Source organism: Magallana gigas, chromosome 5 (genome assembly GCF_963853765.1).
Source record: "Magallana gigas chromosome 5, xbMagGiga1.1, whole genome shotgun sequence".
NCBI lineage: Eukaryota > Metazoa > Mollusca > Bivalvia > Ostreida > Ostreidae > Magallana > Magallana gigas.
The window spans coordinates 45,870,315-45,892,920 of record NC_088857.1 but is presented as its reverse complement, the minus strand read 5'-3'; the positions used below and the strand labels follow the sequence as shown (position 1 = coordinate 45,892,920).

At 32.1% G+C, this 22,606-nt stretch overlaps 1 protein-coding gene across 6 annotated transcripts in view; it reads right to left on the bottom strand.

The window, feature by feature from the left end:
* Positions 1-22,606, bottom strand: part of LOC105328433 (uncharacterized) — a 62,122-nt gene that overhangs the window by 18,056 nt on the left and 21,460 nt on the right. For 2 of the 6 annotated variants that reach the window (XM_034465233.2, XM_034465238.2), the window contains exons 1-2: positions 901-1,039; positions 647-706 (exon numbers count right to left, since the gene is read on the bottom strand). The exons of 1 other annotated variant lie outside the window; for it this stretch is intronic. Coding sequence is in view for 3 of the 5 variants with exons in the window: in XM_034465224.2 (XP_034321115.2) it covers positions 6,051-6,182; positions 6,277-6,329; positions 6,522-6,619 (283 nt within the window). In the remaining 2 variants the exon portion in view is untranslated. Of the gene's footprint in view, positions 1-646; positions 707-900; positions 1,040-6,050; positions 6,183-6,276; positions 6,330-6,521; positions 6,707-22,606 lie in introns of those variants that run through there. 3 more of the 6 variants (XM_034465224.2, XM_066085848.1, XM_066085851.1) reach the window with 3 other exon arrangements.

Below are 22,606 nucleotides of genomic sequence, written 5' to 3'. Positions count from 1 at the left end.
GAGAAAGCTTCCATACAAATTTCAGTTTTCTTGGCCAAATGGTTTCGTAGAAGAAGATTTTTTTTTTTGAAAAATACTAATAAATTTTTAATAACTTTAATTATCTCCCCTTAAAAGAGGGTCTGGCCCTTCATTTTAACGAACTTGAATCTCGTTCACCCAATGATGCTTTGTGCCTAGTTTTTTGAAAATTTGCCCAGTGGTTCTGGAGAAGAAGTCAAAAATTTAAAAAGTTAACAGACAGACAGACGGACAGACACACAGACAGATGGACAAAAAGTGATCAGAAAAGCTCTCTTGAGCTTACAGCTCAGGTGAGTTAAAAAAATGAAAGAGCTAAAAAGTTGTAACATCCTTTTTTCCTTAATATTGACATTATTGAGCACATAATTAGCTGCAGAACTGTAGCTCCACAGAAAATTCGGGTTGACTGACCATCAAACCAAATTATCCTCAGAGCTAGCCTACAGTTCTGCAGCTATAATCGATACACATGTATATACAAACTAAGACTAGTGTAATCTTTTAAAAGTTTTTTTTTTTCAAATGAAATCTATCTCATTGTTGACCATTCATAAAAAAAACTTTAAATGGTTTGATGTTAATTTTATAATTGAGAAAGTTAACTAAAGGTATTAAATTGTACCTTGTTCGAGGTGGTCACCTGCAGGGTCAACTGTCTGAGAAACTGAAGACATGCTTGGAGCTAAGAAATAATTAAATGCTTCCAATAAGAGAATGTACAGTAGTCAATGGAAACTACCATAGCAAGTTAACAAGTCATAAATCTTTAACATTTAAAATGATTTCATCTGATATAACAATCAAGGTTGATTGGTTTTCCACTTCTTCTTTTTTGAAGAATTAAAAATTTTAAATAATAATCAAATTGCAAATCACCATCTGTATCAATACCCCCCTGTAGACCAGAGAGATGTGGCTCTCCATCTGCAAGACGCAGAAATGTCTCCTCTCCTTGTGTGAGAGGGGGGAGAGGGGGACCACCACCAGTTTTTGGGTGTTTAACTCCATCCATCTTTTCTTTGCCTATGACAATATATAGTATAAAGTAAAAACTACTAAAAAATATGAATGTAATATAATTTGTCTATAATCAGTATAAACCAACAATCTGATACCAATCATAAATGCCTCTTTTAAAACAACTCATTTATCTTTTCCATGTATTTTAATTATAAATTTAGACCTTCATCTTGCTCTTCATATATAATATGTAATTTATATGTTGCCTTATATACAGGCATGGGGTAATCGAGTAATCGTATTCGATTGTAATGATTACTCTTTTTCAAGTAATCGACAGTAATCTGTAATCGAAGAGATTTTCGATTACTTGTAATCGTAATTTAATCGATTACAGCTAAAAAGTTCAGTGTAATTATAATTACTTTTTTGATTTCTTACGATTACTCTTTACATAAACATATTGTGAAGCACTTATTGTATTAAAAAATACTCATCAAGTGTTGTTTATAATACAATTCATTGAATAAAATTGTTTATATTCATTTTTATGATTTTCCACTTTCACTTAAAATATAAATATTGGTTCACATGTCATTGAGTACATAATCAGATAATCAGTTTACTCCATGTTTCACACTTCTTTGCAGATTTTTTTTTTATTATTTAACATAGTGTGGCTCCGAAAAACCACTAAGCTACTGACAATTATTAGAGAGAGAGAGAGAGAGAGAGAGAGAGAGAGAGAGAGTTAGAGAGAGTTATATTTTGTGTCTATTTTGCCAGAGAAAGAAACAAACCCGAAAGGGTGTGTAATTGTCAGTAAGTGTGTTTGTCCTTGTCATGTAAGGAATCCACAAAGCAGTTAATGAGGTGTGGGTCCCTAATCATGTTTAGATAACAATTAAAATAGCCCCAACAAGGATCTATTTTAAAAATCAAAACAATTACAAGCTCCAAACACAATTCATTCAAATCATGAAGCAAGGCTGCCTAACAGTTCTTTGCATATTTCTGATGATATTTTTAAAAAGTATAAAAATTTCAATCAAATTCAATTCTCGTATTACCAATAACAACCAAATATGGCTAAAGGTGCAAGGTCAAGATTTCATCTAAACTCGTTAACGTCCAGGAAAAAAACTTGTTTACATGACAGAGCTCTAATATATATATAATTGCTTATAATTTGACATTTGAAAAAGCAGTAGAAATTATTATTATTTATTTCAACTTTGAACAATAAGCTCATCTGCATTAAACATAATAACATTTATAAACATATGCGAGGCACGCAAAATGCGAAGCCAGTAGGCTTCAGAGTCTCTGCAGAGCGTGCACTCTCGCTATGGAGAACAACATACAGCTTTCATATATGTTCACATCATATAAGATATTGTGAGATACAATAAATATATATAATACTAAAATTATGATTTACCAATTGTAATAGAAAAAAAAATTGTATAGTTTTAACTAGAGCAATGAATTTCTGAACATAGTTGCATAGTGAAGATATTTACCAAGGTTACATAACTCTTTGGTATTGTTTGAACTTAATAACTGAACAAGTTTGAACACAGATGGTTTTTTAACATAATAATTCTTATTGTTATATTCAGTAGTATATTCTCACTATATAACTCTATATAGACGAATAGTCAATAATTGTAATATTAGCTCGTCCGAAAAATATTGACCGGTCAATATTTTTTTTATATTGACCGGCTAGGAATAATATCTAGAGAACATTCCCTCTATTTCAAATATTCGCCTCTGATTTGTGGATTCGTAAACGATGACGTAAATATTTCTTCGCGACTCCAAAACAAGGTGACGTCATAATAGAGAGTCAGTAAATAACGGACGCGCAATGTGACGGTTTGCTATCATAACGGATATAAGGATTTGCGAATTACTGTGAAGTAAAATCAGGTAGAACATCTGTATGTTAATTCTTACGGTCGGCGGAATATCACCAGTGACCGTTTGATGCAGAGGATATTTTGGAAATGAACTTCGACAAAATTGAATTCGTAAGTTCTTTGTTGAGCTGAGAAAACTACAGCGATCAGTTTTCAATTACTTTCTTAAATTTTGGTTTGTTTCTTCATATAACAAAACAAATGTTGACTGTGTTTTCGGGCAACATTGATTATATTAGCCCCCTTGGGACGAAAATATTGCCCTCCGCTTCGCGTCGGGCAATATTTCATCCCTCGGGGGCTAATATAATCAATGTTGCCCTCAACCCCAGTCAATATTTGTATAATGTATCTTGATCTTAGTGAATTGTAAAGTGGGCATTTTAACACAAAGTGAAAAACATCTTCAATGTCGTTGGGATTACAAAAAATACATTTTCTTTCATTTCTGGCAATGTTTTTATACCTTCCAACTCAACTGCTAATGAATGAGATTCTAATCTATACTTTGTAATACATCTTCTAAATTTCTTAGGTATAGGTTTGAGTAAATAAGACTGCATGCAAAAATTATCTATCAAATGTGAAAAAATATAACATTTTGGAGAGTTATTGATAACAGCATACAATTCCTGACAATGAACATCTATTATTCTTTTCTTTATAATTGGAAAATGTTTTTGGAACACAAGGTATTCCTGGTGTTCCCATAATTATAAAATGTTATTTTATGAAGATTGAAATATGAAGTTTCAAATTTTCATATCATTCATAATGAAAATACCCCTTTAACTCTAAAACCAAATTAACTTGAAGAGTTTTTATATGATATGTTCAGAACAGGTACCATGCGCATTTTAATGAAATTTTTTCTAAAGTATTCTATTTATAATCGATTACATGTTATAAAGTAATCGACTACTGGACAAAAATGAGTCTCAGTGTAATCAATAAATAATCGATTTTACAAAATTCCCCGAAGTGATCGATTATAAATCAATTACTTTTTTAAGTAATCGTGTCCATTCCTGCTTATATATAAACAAAGGTCTAGTTTCAATTAAATTGTATTCTGACCATGATACTTGTATATAATTTATATGCATTTAAAACTTATGCTAAAAAAATACACCCCACCCCAAAAAGAAAAGAAAAATGAAGTGTCAAATTTGTGTCGCATTAGAACATATTAACTATTTTTTCTTCAAATCATCAACCATTTAAAAAATGTTTTATTAAGTGATGCACTTAATTGTTAAGAATTTCCTGTTCCTGGTGACAACAAATGTTTGAAAAAAAATAGTTATGCTCTCAATAAATTAGATCATATCAAGTAAAATTTGGCAATATTTCATATAATCATTTAATTATTTGTTATGAATCCATATTCATACAGATCCTACTCTTTTAAATTAAAATGAATTCATACTTACTTCTTGATTTGACATTATAATATTTTTTCTTAACCTCCTCCCAGGCCCTCCTTTTGGTGTTGTATAGTCTACAATATTCAAGAAATACATGATCCACCCCTTTATTAGTGTCCACAAAGCAGAGATAAAAATAGATCAGTCAGTTGCGGTGGTTTTTTTTCTTCTGATAACCAATGCATCTATCCTTTTTTCTCATAATTAGTTTGTCTTTCTTTTAAGCACCTCAGTGTATATATCGTAAAACGTTTCTTGTATAAATTTATTCAGTTAATTGTGTGTATACGGGCAAAGAAGAATCACTTCGACGATGTTCTTGTAAACCGATACGAATTTGTCAACAATATTTTCTAAATTTTATACAAACGAGTATAGTTTTCCGGCAAAATTTCATACTAACGAATTCAATTTATCGGCAATCAGTTGCCATTCCCTTTCTCGCGTTACTTTTAGCTTTCCTTTGGCCCCGCTCCCTTTCATCAAGCCGAACAATGCCCCCGATCTTGTTTTAACTTCCTCAATCAACACCACTTCCTCGTCATCTTGCCAATTCTGAGATCGGCGTTTACCCGTAATTGCTTTGTCGTCCATTTTTGTTTTTTTAAATGAAAAAGCAGACGATAAGAGGGTATACTTACGTTTTGTTTACACGTTGTCCAATGCGTTTTATTGCTTTTTCAACACTAGAGAGTTCCATGGAGCCGCTTCATGCGTTGAAAAAAATCCGCGAATACCGTCTCGCGAGAACATAAATTTGAAAAAATTCTCAACTCAAGTCTTGAGAATTACTCAGCTAAGAATATTCTCAAGTAGCTTTATGGCGGTGGTTTTGAGAATATTCTTAGCTGAGTAATTCTCAAGACTTGAGTTGAGAATTTTTTTGAGAATTCTCAAAGTTTTATGGCGGTGGACCCTGGCAAGTGTCACTTATTTCGTTGATCATAATTTTGTGGATATAACCTTCCTAGTTGAGTCCCCGAATATACTGCCTGTAACACTGCATCTTACAAGAATCCTCCGTCCTGTGGCTACTGTAAAGGAGGTATTTCTCAATGTCATTGATGGTCACCTTGGGATAACTGCAAGACTTTCCAGACCAACCAGATTTTAAGTCCGATATGTTAGGAACGTTGTCGGCACATAAGAACGGGGGTACAACAACATGTTCTTCAGCGACAGGTTGATCAGTAGAGTTATTTTGGTCGCATTGCGAGTGTATACTGTCATCAACACGCTGGGCAAGTGTCAGTTTGCTACCACTAATTTTCAAGTGATTTAACCTTAGAGAATTCTGAATTTCTGTTTTTGTGAAATTAAGAACATCTTACACAGTTGTTTTAGGTGATAAGGGCAACGATCTCGTAGACGAAATAATCGAATTCGTCATGGGTGGGATAATTTAAAAATTCAGCGGCTTGTTACTTGTAAACCGGGTGTAAATATTACCTTCCCGCAAGAACAACTAGAAATACGAAAAGACAAACTATGAAATGCATGCAAATAAATCTCGCTATGTTAAATCTTAAAAATTTCTCTTGTTGCTGAATCATAGAGACTTTTTTTTTAATTTTGTGTTCATGAACTAATGATAAAATTAATTATTTGTTCATGAATAAAAAAAATTGATGCATCCATGTTTATTCATGAACAACTCATTACATATCTTTAAAGTACACGAAACTCTGGTAAGAAAGTTTTTAAAGGAACTCACTAATTGTTTGACAACCGAAGTATTTATTGCAGATTTCTTGATTCTGACAGTTACTTTGATTTTTACATTGATATCCAAAATAATCATCGGTGCATGGCTCTGAACAGTTAAACCCATGGGCTCCAAAACATTCTATATAAGAAAAAACATTACACAAAATACATGGATTTCTTCAGTTACACATTTATGTACAAGAAAATTTATTTTTACGAAACATTAAACATACCTTCACATATCCCCTCGTGTCTATAATATCCTGTGCAGCATCTAATACTTTCACTGTAATAATTTTTATTTTTAAATGTTATTACGCAAAAGCTCGTAGAGAATGCATGTAGTTAACTATTTCAATAGGAAACACATTTTTAACCAAAGCCTTTAAAAGAACGCAAGTCATTTTTAAGATTTGAAATAATAATCTATCAAAATCTGACTTAGTAAAACTTATGAAATAATTCGAACATTACTTACTTATCTCCTATGCAGGTATTATTCGTAGAATTAGTGCCGTTACTTTGTACTTGCATGTACTGCACAACCAACATAGTTGTTAACGCGTATTTTCGCATTTTCGCATTGAAGCCAATGATCTTTCTGCAACGAAAAACTTTTTTCCTTGTGTTTATATCTGAGCATTTATTATTTTAAATGATCAGACATCACGTGATTTATTTTCATGGCAGTCGGCCAAAATAAAAGCAAACTATACGTACATGAAGAGAATCGGTAACATGTGTTTGAATCTAAATTTTATGAAATAAAATGTCATTTTTACAGAAAAAGTTTTTGATATTCTGTTGCTATTGTTAAATCAGTATATCATAGCTATTTTGAAAAGTTACATAGTATGACAATGAGCAAGCATTAAAAAGTTTTAACCACGCGTTCTTTTGTAACTAGATTTATTCCTTTTACTAACACCGCCAGCAATTGAAATTTTATATAAACTTTATATACATACACTTTTGAACTCATATTTTGTTTTTATATGAGACTTGAAGAACACGGACTCTGTGATCTCTGTAGTGGAGTAGAAATCCACCAATAAATATATGCCACTTTAAATCGTAACTTACTAATCGCCAGACAACCGAAATATTTCTTGCAGATTTCATGCTTTTGACAATCACACGAGTTTTTACACTGATATCCAAAGGAGTTATTATTGCACGGCATTAAACAGTCAGGTCCAGCGGCTCCGAAACATTCTATTATACAATAGATTGCAGAAACATATTCATAGCCTATATTTTTCGTGTAATGAATTTGATAATTTAAAAAACCAATGTCAATCAAACAGGATGCATCTTTACATATTCTATCGTCATTATAACATTCTGTACAGTGTTTAATACTCCCACGGAAATGATATTTTTTTTTTATCTTAAAGGGGAAGAAAAGTCAAAAACATAATTTATTTATTTTAATTAAGTGGTGTAAATTATCACATGTGGTCATGCTGTTTTGAAAATAAAATATGTAATTAAGCTTTAATGAACGTTTGAAAATGGAGAAATCGTATTTACTGGAGGCTGACATGATGTAGAACTCTTTTGTATTAAAAACCCAAATAATAAATAATTATTTTGACGTCACACCATCTATTCCGGTTTGGTTTACATATACAAATGAATGTACACAGTGCTCTGAATATAATTAACGCTGGTTTATGCCTTTCTGTTACTCAAATAATCGACTAAACAAAATTGATAATGTTTCAATTCACACGTCAATCTTAAGAATAAATACATGTATCAATATATGCATTTTTATAAGTAAATGACAGCTGCTAATCTGCTATCATTCAAAGTCAAGTTCTTCGCTAACTGAATAAATGTTATAATTGTAATTGGGATGTTTAAAATTCATTCTTTAAAGTCGGAATTACCATGTCGAAATAACGACGGCAGACATTTTCGATGATACTTGGCATCTGTTGACAATTTTCACATTTACGCGGAGGTTTCTCCGACACTAACCTCCGCTTTTAGATTTCAACGAACATGCTCCATATGACGTTAGTTTGTAATTTAGTGGAAAGTCAAAGGTAAAAGAACGGTCTCAAATCAATATTATTTCAAATTTTCCAGAACTTGGCATTTACAGCGAATATCACGATTTACTAATACTGATGTTATGTTGATAAGACAAACCAGAATAGATGGTGTGACGTCATAGATTAAAGTTCAATGGCAGCCCCCGTGGCGGCGGAAAATTTAAATTAAGCGATCGATTTTCTTGATTTATTGATTGTTCCGGGGTTTTTAATGAAAATAAATACGATTTACAATTATAGGAGAGGAAAATTAATTGATTTATTGTACAGCATATTTTTAGTTTCCTTCCCCTTTAAAAATTTCATTTTATTTAACAAAAGTTCACTGTAAGTTAACAGTTTTAACCTAATTCTTTAAAAGATTGACACCATTCTAAAAGTTTGAAAAGTATTTCTAAATCATCAGTCTAAGCAAAACACTGAATGTAATAAATTAATCATAGCTTACTTTTCTTTTCCAAAGACGTTGGTCGTAGAATAAGTTACTTTTATTTGCACTTTTATGAGCTGCAGAACCAACAACATTTTTAACGCACATGTTAGCATGTTTGCAATAAGCGCGGAAATCTTTCTAAATAGAAATATGAATTCCCTGTGATAAAGGACTTTAAAGGATAAAGGACGAGTATTTAAAACGGGATCATTAATCACCTGATTTATATATATTTACGTTTTCCATTGTCTTTTCCTGTGATAACAGTACGCATCGATTTTGTACTATAAAACCCATAACTTCAAATTGCATATAATTGGGGCGGCAGCGGGATTTGCTAATCGTACAATGGCTTAAACTTATATAAATATAAGAAATAAGGAATCATTCTTTGAATATTATGAGGTGATAATGTCGGTCGGGGCGTTATCAAATCTATCATAAAACCCTTCGGACTCTATTAGATTTGATCACGCCCTGACCAAAATTATCACCTCATAATACACAAGGAATCATTCCTTATTCCTTAATATAATTTACATTCTACTGTGTTGTTTTTATTAAATTCTGTGATCTTTAAATGCCTCCAAATGCACAAACTTTTCACTGGGTACTCGAAGGTTAAAATGATGAGTTTTATTATGACGTCACACACGTTGAACGCTGTAAACTGCAACATCACAAGGGGCTTTATTGAATTTGATCACGCCCCGACCAAATTATCTCCTCAAAATACACAAAGAATGATTCCTTATTCCTTAATATAATTTACATTCTACTGTGTTTTTCCATTAAATTCTGCGATCTTTAATGCACAAACCTTCACTGGGTACTCAAAAGTTTAAATGATGAGTTTTATTATGACGTCACAAGCGTTGAACGCTGTAAACTGCAACGTCACAAGGAAAAATCAAAGTTCACGCTTGTGGCTGTTACTGTGGCTCTTCCATCTATACGATTATTGTGCTTTTTTACTGGTTAATTTATATATATTTATAAGTATAACTAATTCAGAAAAATATAACGTAATCATAAACGTTTCCCGCGTTACATGTAAATCTTGCTAGATCACAGCTTCTGTTTATCTGCACCTGTGACACATTTTATATTAATTTACACTTAAGATAAGATAGGAGTTTTACGGTATAAATCACGTTTGCAGACAAGGCAAGAAGCGGTGTGTGCATACAAATTGAGTAACGCGCGTTAGCGCGTAATGAAAATTGGTATGCACACATCGCTGTAGTTATGATACTGTATACTTCACAGAATCATGATTTAATGCTTATATTAACATTTTTTTTTAACTTTATGCCTTGTCGGTATGGATTGTAATCGTGTAAAAAAAATCCAAACATGTAATCATGTAAATTCGAATATCCAATCGTGTTGGTGAGTGATCCTGAGTATGAATGAGTGTAATTTTGATCGTATAAGCTATAAAACTCAGGGATAAACAATTTAGAGTTGACCCCACAGGCCTTCAATCCAATTTCTCCTAAAGATGATCAATTGCAGGTGTAAAATGTTGTTTGTTATTTACCTGTAACCTGCCACTTTAATACACACTTTCTGTCTGTAGTATCTGCAGTTGTATTTCTGTTTTCGAAATATCACGGCTGACATGTTACTAATCGACAAATGTAAAGTCCACAAGTTTGTCCAATTTTGACATGACCATTTGTCAATCCTGAATTGATAAATACTACCTATCTAAAGATATGGGATACTCTATATGCAATGTTTTTGCCAAAAAAATGACTACGTTCAACATCCGATATTTTTAAATCATTTTATCAGAAATCAAAATCCTACCAATTTGCATACCTATGATATATGTATAATTGATCTGGAAAAGGACAATTTCCTATCTTGACACTGTACCAGGAGTTATCGGTACAATAAGGGTACCTTTTTGGCAGCCCCTAGCCCGCCTGCCGAATAAAATGTCAAATCATTTTAGAGAAATACGATATTAGGCATTTCTTTTTAACCCTTATCGTATAATATCATGAGAATTATATTAAAGAAATTAGCGCATTCGTCACATCGGCAACGATTCCTATATATATGAACCTTTTCCTGTTTGGTCCAGTTTTAATCATACCTCAAAAACCTTTCTAAAAATAATACTGGTATTTTCGGAAGAAAAAGTGTCGTTCGTCAAAAGCTTATTGCTACAGTTTAGCTGAATATTGTTTTTTTGTTTTCGTCCATTCCAGCGATTACGGCATGCCTTTTCCTGCAGCAAGGTAGTTGCCATGTCAACATTCGACAAACTTGTAGACTTTCCATTTGTCAATTTCTATCATGTCAGATGTGCTATTGCCAAGCCCGAAGATACAAATGCAGAAATTAATGATTGAAAGTGGGCAGAGTTGAAGGTTTAATTAACTAATGAAAACAATAAAGCTGCAAAATGTGCATCATGCGAAGGAACAGAGTGAAATATTACATGTGTTTATGCCCGAGTTTTATAGTTTACACGATCAGAATTACACATAATCATACTCAGGCTCACACACCAACAATATTGCAGATTCGGATTTACAAGTTAACATGTCTGGATTTTTTAACACGATTACCCTCCATATGTCTGCAAATATGATTTATACCTTAAAATTCCTATCTTATCCTAAGGGTAAGTTCATATTAATGGAAGAGCCACAGTAAAAGCCACAAGCGTGAACTTTGATTTTTGCTTGCGACGTTGCAGTTTACAGCATTCAACGTTTGTGACGTCATAATAAACTCGTCGATTTAATCTTTGAGTACCCTGTGTGCAATACAGAGTGAATGAAGGTGTTATACATTAAGCACAGAGAAATTCACCTTATTGGAGCTCCACCTCTGCCCCGCCTGGGGCTTGAACTCACGACCTCTGGAACCCATTCTCCTAGCAGTGAGCGGCATTGCGCTTACCATTGGCCATCTGTGCAAGACATAAATTTTGCTTTGGATGACAAACGGAACCTAGCGCGCTGGGGCCCGAAATCAAGACCTAAGTCAACTATTTGTAGTAAGGTACGTTTGACTAAAAGGCGTAACTTTACGCCCGACCTAAGTTAAGTAAAAAATCTACGCTTAGCCAAGGGTAGTCGTAACCTTTGGCGTAAACATAAAATGATTGCTTATTCTGTTGCTGAGAATATCGGTCTGACCGTAATGTTATATTGTACAATTGCATTTATTGGACAGTCTATTACAAAATAACTAATTTGTAATGGTATCACAGACAAAGACACGGGAAAAGTTAGGTATTAGATTATATATTTAACATATAACCATAGGTTACATACACTTACTTTATATTAGCTTAAAATTTACATGTACCCTTATTCAATATATTAATATTACATACACATGTTTATCTTGAGTACACCATACATCGAACACGTACATTTGTACATCTGTACCTCGGATCGGACAACTTTGGTTAAACATTTCAAACAAAATGTGAGCCGCTTTTGTGTCGTTTCACCTATCCACGAATTAGAACTAATGGTCTTCATTATTATAATCAAAAGTTTTTGACTATTAAATTGTTCAAGAAATAGCATAATAGACATTATAAAAATGCCATCATTATAAAACTTAGTTACACTCAAAAGCATAATTTGAATGTTGGCCATTTGAAAGTGAATAAGTGAAAATGCACCCTCTAACTCATATAATTAAAAACAATTGAAACAAATTGTAATAAAAGATTAGTGTAGAAAATATTATCAATTAATTCCTATAGTCATATTTGCTCCTCGAACACACAAATCCGTTGACACAAATCTAGATTTCAAATTAATAAATATATTTATTCAATCCTCTGAATTTTTTGCACGAAGTAAGAAAGTTTCGTTATTTTTAAATATCTTTTGAATAGTTGTTCGATGCTTGCATAATATTGTCCAATTAGTGATTGAATAGCTCGTTACTGCATTAATTTGTTTATTTTCTATGTTTTATACAAATCCACTTTCAATGATTAATCAAATTTAGCGAGAGGAAAACGAGTAATTTTTAAAACAACTTTTATTTATACTGAGACCATAATTGACGCATGATCAAAAAAGAAAATTCCATGGGTGTCCGATGCATGGTGCATGTAATCACACTAAATATCGGTGACAAAAAAACCCCAGTTCAGTTGAATCAATAATTTTGAACGTATCCCATTGGCTATACTAGTAATTTAACATATATCCTTCTTATAAAATATTTCAGCGGGTGATTTTGACACTGAACAGGATTAATCTTTCAACTAATATCTTTTGAACATTATGTAACCAATGTTCCTGTAACCCATCAAAACAAATGATAAACAGATAGATGGATAAAGATACATGTATCTAGATAGATAGAACTTGACATTTGATTTTTGTGATTGTTGAGAGAGAGAGAGAGAGAGAGAGAGAGAGAGAGAGAGAGAGAGAGAGAGAATATTTATGCACATTGGCAACATTTATGTTCAGTATATTGTTGTTAAAAATTAATTAGTGACAAAATCACACAAGAAAACTTGCTGAAATGTTTTAATTGAATAATATAAATCATTTTGGGCTAATATGATATATTCAAAATTATTAATCCAACACAGTTATTTATGTTATCGATATCTAGGGTGTTTTCATCATGTACCATGGAGTTTTTAATTTTATCATGTGTCAATGATGGCTCGAGTATACAGAATTTTTGTTAATAATTTTCTTGTTTTCTCATGCCTAATCATAGAAAGAAGATAAGTGATCGAATTGGTTTAAACATAAAAAATAAAGTGAATTATTGCATTAATGAGCTATTTAACTATGATTAAGCAAGCATCGAACAGCCATACAGTAGCCATATATATATATATATATATATATATATATATATATATATATATATATATATATATATATATATATATATATATATATATATATAATATAGAGGATATATTTTTACTTAGTCCATTCTAATGCCAAACATTCAAATTTAATTATCCATTTGTGTAAAACTTGTGTGACCAAGTTTCCAATGATGGCGTTTTTCACGATGCCTATATTACCATTTCTTTGACAGTATGATAATTAATTAATTCGTTCGCGTTATCTTTCAGCACTCCTACACCGACCGTCCGCTGCGTCTGACGGGATTTTTCTTTCTCGGAATTATGGTCTTTTATACACAGATGTAATTGCCTCGTTCAAATCTGGCGTTTAATATATTATTAAGTTTTGAATATTGTGCTAGCTTTGTAGATGTTTTTCACTCTGTATGACTGTCTGTCCGTTTATTATTATAATGTCTATATTGAATTGTTTTTCTACTGAATTTTTTTTAAAATTTACCCATTTTTAGACTTTAATTACTGTTATTGGTGTATACATTGGACGAAATCTTCAAAATTGTTTAAATGCATGCTATTCCTAAATGCACAGATAAATTTGAGCACAGGTCTCAAGTACGTTCCGAACCCTAATTTGACCTTGTGTGAACAATTCGCGCAAAATGTGAATGATATCTCATTACGTAGAGAATTACAACGACTTATTCGTCAACAGCCGGATATACATTTTCTGGACTTCCGGGACGAAGCAATATTGTTTTCTGAGTATGAAGAAAAGAACCACTCAAAGTGCTCAACAGACAGACATACGACAGAATAACAGGCCGCAGAATCTTCACAGAAGTCAGAGAAAACTACTCAAGGAATTGACAAATACTTAGAAGTCATACAACGGCAGGAACAAAACATCGACGATCTTACAAAGTCACTTGAACGGCAAACTTTATCCAAATCCAAAGAACCTTGTCTTTATTATTTAGTCGGTCCTCATCTATGCGTCCATCGAGTTCTTTTTGTAGATTGTTTATTTGTTGTCGTGATTTCTTTGTCGTCATGGTTTCGGCGTTTAAAGGTATTTCTATCAAAAGAGGTAACGGTACGTTCAGGACTTTTCACAGGTGAGTTGTTTTCAGCGATGACTGCTCACTGGATTTTTTAGACATTCTTCCTCACACAAGAATCACCATTGACTGTAGATACCGGCGTCGCCATTTGTGACCGAGTAAATAATAAAGACAAGGTTCTTTGTTTAGGATGTTTTATATGTACAAAAAGGTGATTCTGTTAATAAATACATGTATAAACACCTGTAAATATATATACAATTTATACACAGTAATTCGTTACGGTTTAAATAAACCTTTAAACTTTATTATAATCTTAGTTTACGTTATGTAGACACTAAGAAATGTTATGTTATATAAATTGAAACAATAAATACCTTGTGCGAGATGTTAGTGTACAAAATCGCCGGACCCACAGTGAAACAAAATCAAAAGTTACCGGGTTTTGTAATAATAGAAATAATCTGATTCGATAATACTAGCCAATGGGAACAACGGCCAATAGAAACTCCACCTGCGCACAAGAACAAGCGTAACTTGATTAACAATTAGATATAAATCTGCCCACATTTATAATGAAGTTCATTTTCAAATACCATAAAAACAATTTATTTCAATAGTGGTTGCAAAGTGATGCTTATAATTAAATGCATCGCTAACCACTATTGAAATAATTGCTTGTAATGATGGTAAACAAAAGTTTTACACACAAAAAGAATGATAGACGGACAGGCAGTCAGACGGACGGCCGGGCAGACCCAATTTTATATTTCCCACCTTCTGTGAAAGCGGAGGACAATGATTATTTCAAACATAGCTGTGTTTATCTGGGTTGAACATTTATTTATTTATTTTATTATATAAAAACTGTCAACCGTCTCAAATATCCATAAGACGAAGTACAAATTAAAAAGCAGAGCAAACACGGACCTAAAAAAGATATAGTTGGGATCAGTATAATAAGGCGTCACCTTAAACACAAGTTCTTGCATCTCACAAGATTCTTACCCTGATACTAGTACACATAGTTTACGATTGTCACAAAACAAGATATATCTAAAAACAAGAAACGTATAGAAAAAATACGAAAACACATAATATAAGTAAGTTAATCGGCGAGAACTAATTATACCAGTAAAATTCTGCACAGCAGTGAACATTTTAACATTAGTTTCATAATTAAAGTTTCATTAACCTATGATATAAAATTTGAGTCTATCATACCTAAATCAAGTATCTGGAATAGTTCGTGAAGTAAAGTATTTCTTGGATGATAAATCGTTTGGAAACTAATAAAAAGTTAAATACATCTCCCTTCTTTCCACATGTTTATAAAGTAGTTACAAAGTAATATATGATATGATATTCATTCCCAACTACTATTCAAATAATATTTATTAGTGGTCGTATTTTAATCGTAATTGCAAATGTTATTTGCATGATAAAGTACATCCGCAACTAATATTGAAATAATCTATTCTAAAAGGGGCTGTGTTTCAATAGTTGTTACAAAGAGATATTTATAATGAAATTCATTCTGGATTCTTATAATGAAATGCATTCTCAAGTAAATAGTGATTGTATTTCAATAGCGGGTGCAACAGTCCAATTTAATGTTCATGTTACATTGATTTCCTTAATTATCCAATATCTTTATATGACCTAAGATAAATGGACATAATATGCACAGAATTATACACACACAAAAAACTATTATTGAATTGTTTTAGTTTTTTTTCTAGCGAAAACAGGATTTTGGATCATAAAATTTCTCTTTTAATTCCAGATAATGAATATTTTTAACCTGGGAATATTATTATATTTGTTTTTAAAATAATATAGATTTCTTTGTGCTAATATTAATCATTATTAATTAAGGTATAAACTGGTTCACTTCTGTAAGGTTATTAAAATTTGGATAGATAAGCAATGCACACGCGTGCACTGGATTTAGTCAAAACATTAATAGCGAGTGAAGCGAGCTCTAAGAAACAGTGTGCGCGAGAAAAAGAACGAGCTAAACCTACAGTTCATCAAACAAATTTTTTTGTCTACGTCCCATAATGCTCTCTAATGTTTTCACCCGTGGTGCTATGCCAAAAATGGCCGACTTTTAACGCGTAATTTACGGTGACTTTAAGTTTGAAGACACGTTTTGAGTACCGCATATGCTTTGTCCAGACTCAAAAGATTTGTTGCATGCTTCCATACGTTCGTATTGAGTCGAGAAACGTAAACAAAGACGAACAAAGTCATGGATGACGTCACATTGCACTCGCGCTATATTTCCCGCGAAAAATTTAGAGGTGGATCAAACATCTGTAATGAGTGTACTAGCTATTTCAGTATAGACTGCAATACCTGCCTCATTGACATATGATTTGTTTTGTTTTTTTATAGAGATTATATAAATATATACTAGCAAGAGCCATATTTTAGTGTCATATCGATCCATTTTTAAGCTAATTGTGCATGCATGTACAGCAGGCAGGTAAGTATATGAGTAGGGAGGAAATAAACAATAGGACATTTTGAACTTAATAAAAATGAAAAAAATGAAAAAAAAATACAGTTAAAAAATTTATGTCGATATTGCATATAGTCAAACCATTAAATTTAAAAGTGGGAAATTACACACCTACAAACAGGGACCGGTCTGTCTGTCTGTCTGTCTCTCTCTCTCTCTCTCTCTCTCTCTCTCTCTCTCTCTCTCTCTCTCTCTCTTTGGGTAGGGGATTGCTCTGTATGTATCATAACCATTAAAATTAGTACTTTTGGCATACTTATTGTAGAGCAATACTCTCTAAAAAATTCTTTGACTTTCGTTGATACCTAAACAACACTAGGTTGACAATGATGCAAGGTATGTGTCATTATTGCTGCGCTCGCCAGAACGGTAGCACCGTAAAACATATTAGAGATAACAGCAAACCCTGTCATGACACAGAACAACATAAGGTGAAAAATTTCAAAAAATCAACGGATTGAAAGAAACGAAAGTTTTTGTTATTACGTAGATAAAGATAAATGCAGGCATCAAAGATTGTATGCAACAAATGAAAACCGACAAATATAAGCCATAGTTTATGTATTTAATGAAAAATAAAATGATAACAATGTTTTGCAATAAGTCTAGCCGCATTTATTCAGGTTCATAACTTGATTCTCTTTAAAAGTAATTTTGGTTATGTTTTTCACAAAAATATGAGGAAATTATCACACATTTCAATACTCTCTCGATAGACTCTAACAATGATTCTTATAAATATGTTTTGAACTCATTAATTGTCAGAGTAGAAGTACTACGCATCCTTATTGGACTATCAACAATTTTCAATATTAAAGTGTGTGTATTAAATATTTCAGTTTTGTGACAGACGTTCATTTTGTTTGATTACAGCAAAACAATTTTGCTAGAACCGAAAAGTGTATTGCATTGAGTAACAATATGATTTTGAAGCATATGGTTTTTTTTTGCTAACGATGTCCAAAGTACGTTTGATTTTGGTACTCTATGCAACACGTGTTGAACTACAAGGTTACAAGAGAAAACCTTCACAATATTCTCATGTACGAGGTAGTCTAAATTTCGTAACCAAGGCTATAAGGGTACATGTACAATTAAATTTGTAATAATTGCAACAATATCATTAATTTACCGGGGGAAACATACAATGCCACGTTTGCTACATTGAAATCACTTTCACAACTAAAGACAAGGTTTGGTGATTTTTTTAAAGTAAAGGCACAAAACACTTTCACAGATCTTTTGTTGATACGCATTTGAACATACGATGTACACAAAATGAATAGCGGATCTATTATGATGTTTTTCAGACCTGCTTCGTCTTACTGTATTACAAAGGACAACGGTAAATTGCATTTTTTGCCCCAAAATCAAAGTTTTATAAAGAGCTTTAAAAATAAGGTGAAAGATAGTTAAAATCATATTGAAAATAAGGATGTAAAAGTTTATCACCACAGTGACGTCATAATTTAGAAATGACGTCATGAGAATTGCATTATTTTGATAAATTGATGTTTTGTAGCAAATTAATGTGGCATTGTTTGTTTCCCCCAGATAATTAATGATATTGTTGGATCTTTCAGATAATTTAAATCAAATTCTTTGGAAAAAAGCATATCATTCTAAAAGATTATTTCCTATCGAAATCAGTGTAACCTAAACACTGACTTTAATAAATCAATCATAGCTTACTTTTCAACTTCACTGTGAGATGTTGGTCGTAGAAGTAGTTACCTTTATTTGCCCTTTCATTGGCTACACAATCAAGAACATTGCAAACGCACATTTTAACATATTTGCAATCAGGGCAAATATTTTTCTACACCAAGGCCCTGTGTGTATTTTAAATGATCTTTTTCAGATCGGGATCAGAGATAACGAGGACTTGACAGTAAAACATACATGTTTATAAAAATCAGCTTATACATTTTGACGTTTCATCCAGAAAACCAGTTAGTGGTATCGAAACAAAATTAAACAACATGTTTTTATCATTATTACATTAAAAAGCTACGAAAACTATCAAAATATGGAAAAAGAGCATATGTTTGGGTATCAGTTTTTTACCAGATGCTACAATTTTGTAACCATGTGTCGTTCTTAAAATGACGTCATCTTTGACATGACGAACTTTATAACAAGGAGATAGAGGTTTGATAAAACGCATTTTAGGTCCTTTTTTAAAAGTGCACATGATGCTAATAATGAGATAATGCCTTCTGTGTCATAACTGAGTCTACTCAAAAAATGTCTTTGTATATTTTGAGGTGATCAGATCAGATCTAAATCTATCATAAAGCCATTCGGGCTATATTGGATTCGATCAGCCGACCGTATTGGATCACCTCATAATTTTTCAAAGAATGGTTCCTCAATTGTTATTCTTATATTCAATATATTTATCTATGGCCAAAGATACATAGACAAAATATGCATAGAATTATGCAAAAAGCTTAAGCATTAAATTGTTTAGAACTGGATTTCTTTTGTAACAAAAAACAATATTTTGTAGCATTAAGAGATAATAACAATCCCTGTCACGACACAGAACAACATTAAGTTACTTTAACATTGTTGATTGAAATAGAGTTATTGAAATATCAATACTTTTACGACAGATTCTAACAATGATTCTAAAAAATATGTTTTGAACTTAATAACTTCAAAAGAGAAGTACTTCGCATCCTAATTGAACTATAAAAAACTTGTCAATACTAAAGTGCAGACATCAAACATTTCAGTTCTGTGACAGACGTTTTACTTCATATAATTGCAGCAAAAAACTTTCTATTAGAATTTCGTGTGTTTTGCATTGCATTGAGTTGCAATTAGTATTGAAGCGTCTGGTTTTTGTATTAACAATGCCTCATGTCCGCTTGATTTAAGTACTTGATGCAACACGTGTTGTATTCGATGGTTCAAAGAGAAAAACTCAACATTTTAAGATGTACGATATTTGTGTCACATATATTTTGTAATCAATGTTAAGGGTACATGTACACAATTTTTGTAATTAATTGCAACAATACAATCTATTTTCCGGGGAAAACATACACTGCAGTAAAGGTCATGTTTGCAACATTGATATTACTTTGACAACAAAGGACAAAAGGAGTTTTATTTTAAGAAAAAAATAAAGGCACAAAACACTTTCACAGACGCCTTTTTTATACAAGTTTGCTACAGGTTAATACACAAAAGATGAATGGCAGAGCGATCACTTAAACAATAAAATGTTTTCTTTGGTGATTCATTCGGGATATGAAGGTACATTTGTACATGTAGCGACATTGCAGAAAAAAATACGCGGGCTATGTAAAAAATTTCTGCAATGATCGCTACCTTCATACATTGTAACTCGCATGAATCACCAAAGAAAGTATTTTATAATTTATACTAACATCTTTCTTTTAATTATTTAATAAATTGATTACGAAAAGTAAGTAAAATTCACTAAAATACTATTAATGTACATAAGTACGTTAGCTAAAAGAAACAGCCAAATCGTCTCCATTGAGACTTTGAGTCTGGCATCATCATGATTATTTCGTGTAGTCCGTGATATTTCTTAGGTCGCTGTAGGTGTTGACTAATCGATAAACAGGGCGTGGTAATTTCAGTCCTGTCACTTTCTCGTCAGTTTCAGCAGCTGTAGATTTCGACCAATCGATAAACGGGGCGTGTAGATTTCAGTATGGTTGTTTCTATAGAGCTATGAATTAACTGTAAGTTTCCGTTAGAAATAGAGGAAATTATACTTGGTAGATGTAAATATAATGTTTTAAAGCTGCTTCGCCTAAGTGCTTATCTTACGCTGTTAATATACGGTATTGTTTTGAGTAAGTAGAATATTTACTGCTAATCTGAGATGTATTTTTACGGGATACTGATGTTAAGCAGTATGTTTACAAACCAGAGTTTAATGAGAACATTTTAGGAATTCGACGTCGGCCTCCAAAACGTAAGTACGCTAACATGTTTAACCATCTCATCAATTGATTAAGGTGTACGGGTTTTTTTTTCAAAATTGTTTTTTGTACAAAAGCAAAAATGCATTGTACATCTTATAAGAAAACCGACATAATCAAAACATTTACAGTGCATTTGTAGTTGCACAAATTGGTGACAAGTTTATATTAACAGTTATCTTTTCCAACATTGAACCATTCTGACAGTTGAGAACCAAAACAAATGTCTTTTCTCTATCTTATAAGATTTACCACAGCAAGTGTTTATCAGGAAACTGTTTTCGGATTCGTCTTTTTCATTTCAGCATAGATCAATAGTATTTCGTGTGACATAACTTATTATAACTATTTAAGATTTATGTTTCCTATATCCATAACCATCAAGTCCTATCTGTAAGACACAATTACAACCTAAAATGCATTGAACTCAAAGGATTAAATTTAATAAATTAACTGCATATATGAATAAATCTTTATCCTTCAATTGTGGAACAACACTTAATTTAATAGATCTCTTATAACTTAACAGAAAAAAAAATTCATATAAACTCGGACACTAGATATTGCAAGCCAATGTTTACACATATTGTAACGTCTTGCTGTACAGTGCCACAATAATATGTAGATAAGGTTTTGTACAAATTTTTTCATATCTTAGATTTTTTTCAAAAACACTAAAATGTAATAATTTTTATTTTAAATAATCAAATTGAAATGGATGACAATTTTGACTTATTGGTGACGTTTTACCTAGGCAGTGTAATTTTTACTTGTTTTACTTGCATAGGTAAACAAACATAGAGTAGATTACTTTTATTTATGCATTTATTTGTTATGCAAGAACACAATCTACATACGTTCAGTTTCCTAAACGAGGCAAACAAGTTGTTGCAACAAGAAATTCAAAAATCCCGATTTAAATCATCTTTGCGCACGTTCTATGGTCAATATAATGAACTTGTCAGCAAGTACTGTGATTCATTAAGACACAAGCTAACATACTTGTTAGACCATTATTTATACAGCTGACTGACTACGGTTTCATCCGTTTCCATGATTTTGACAATGAGCACACAGCAGATGCGGCAGGGGATGCTTACTCTTCCTAGGCACTTGGTCTTACCTCTACCTTTTTAGAGTTGCTCTGCTTTGAATTTGCATTTCGCTATGTGGATTTTTGAGATGGTTGACGGTTTTTTATGGCCATTTTTCATTAACAATAGGTTGATCTAAAGCAAAAGCAATCAACATGAATCAAAGTCTTTAAGGTTGGTATTTTTTGTATAATTCGTACCGTGTTTTTGTTTTAATCACCTTAATTCAACAAGACTACTTACAGTGGCTTAACTTATTATTTGTTAATCTATATACAATACCTAACTTTAAAAACAATAGAGTTCATTTTCACAATTAATTTTCTTAGTATAATAAAAAAAGATCAACATGATAAGGTTAATCTCAATACAACAAAAAGAAACGTACTTTATCTAGCAATTAAAAAAAAGCCCTATAAATTATGAAGACCAATGGCATTATATGCAATTTCTAGAAACCAGGAAAAGGAACTTAAAATCAATAAACTCTCATGACTGAAACATCCTAGAAATCGGGAAGATATTTTGTCAAGACTTGAAATTTTGCAAGGGTTTTCTAGTGCTTTGGATACTTTTGGATTGAGCTAGA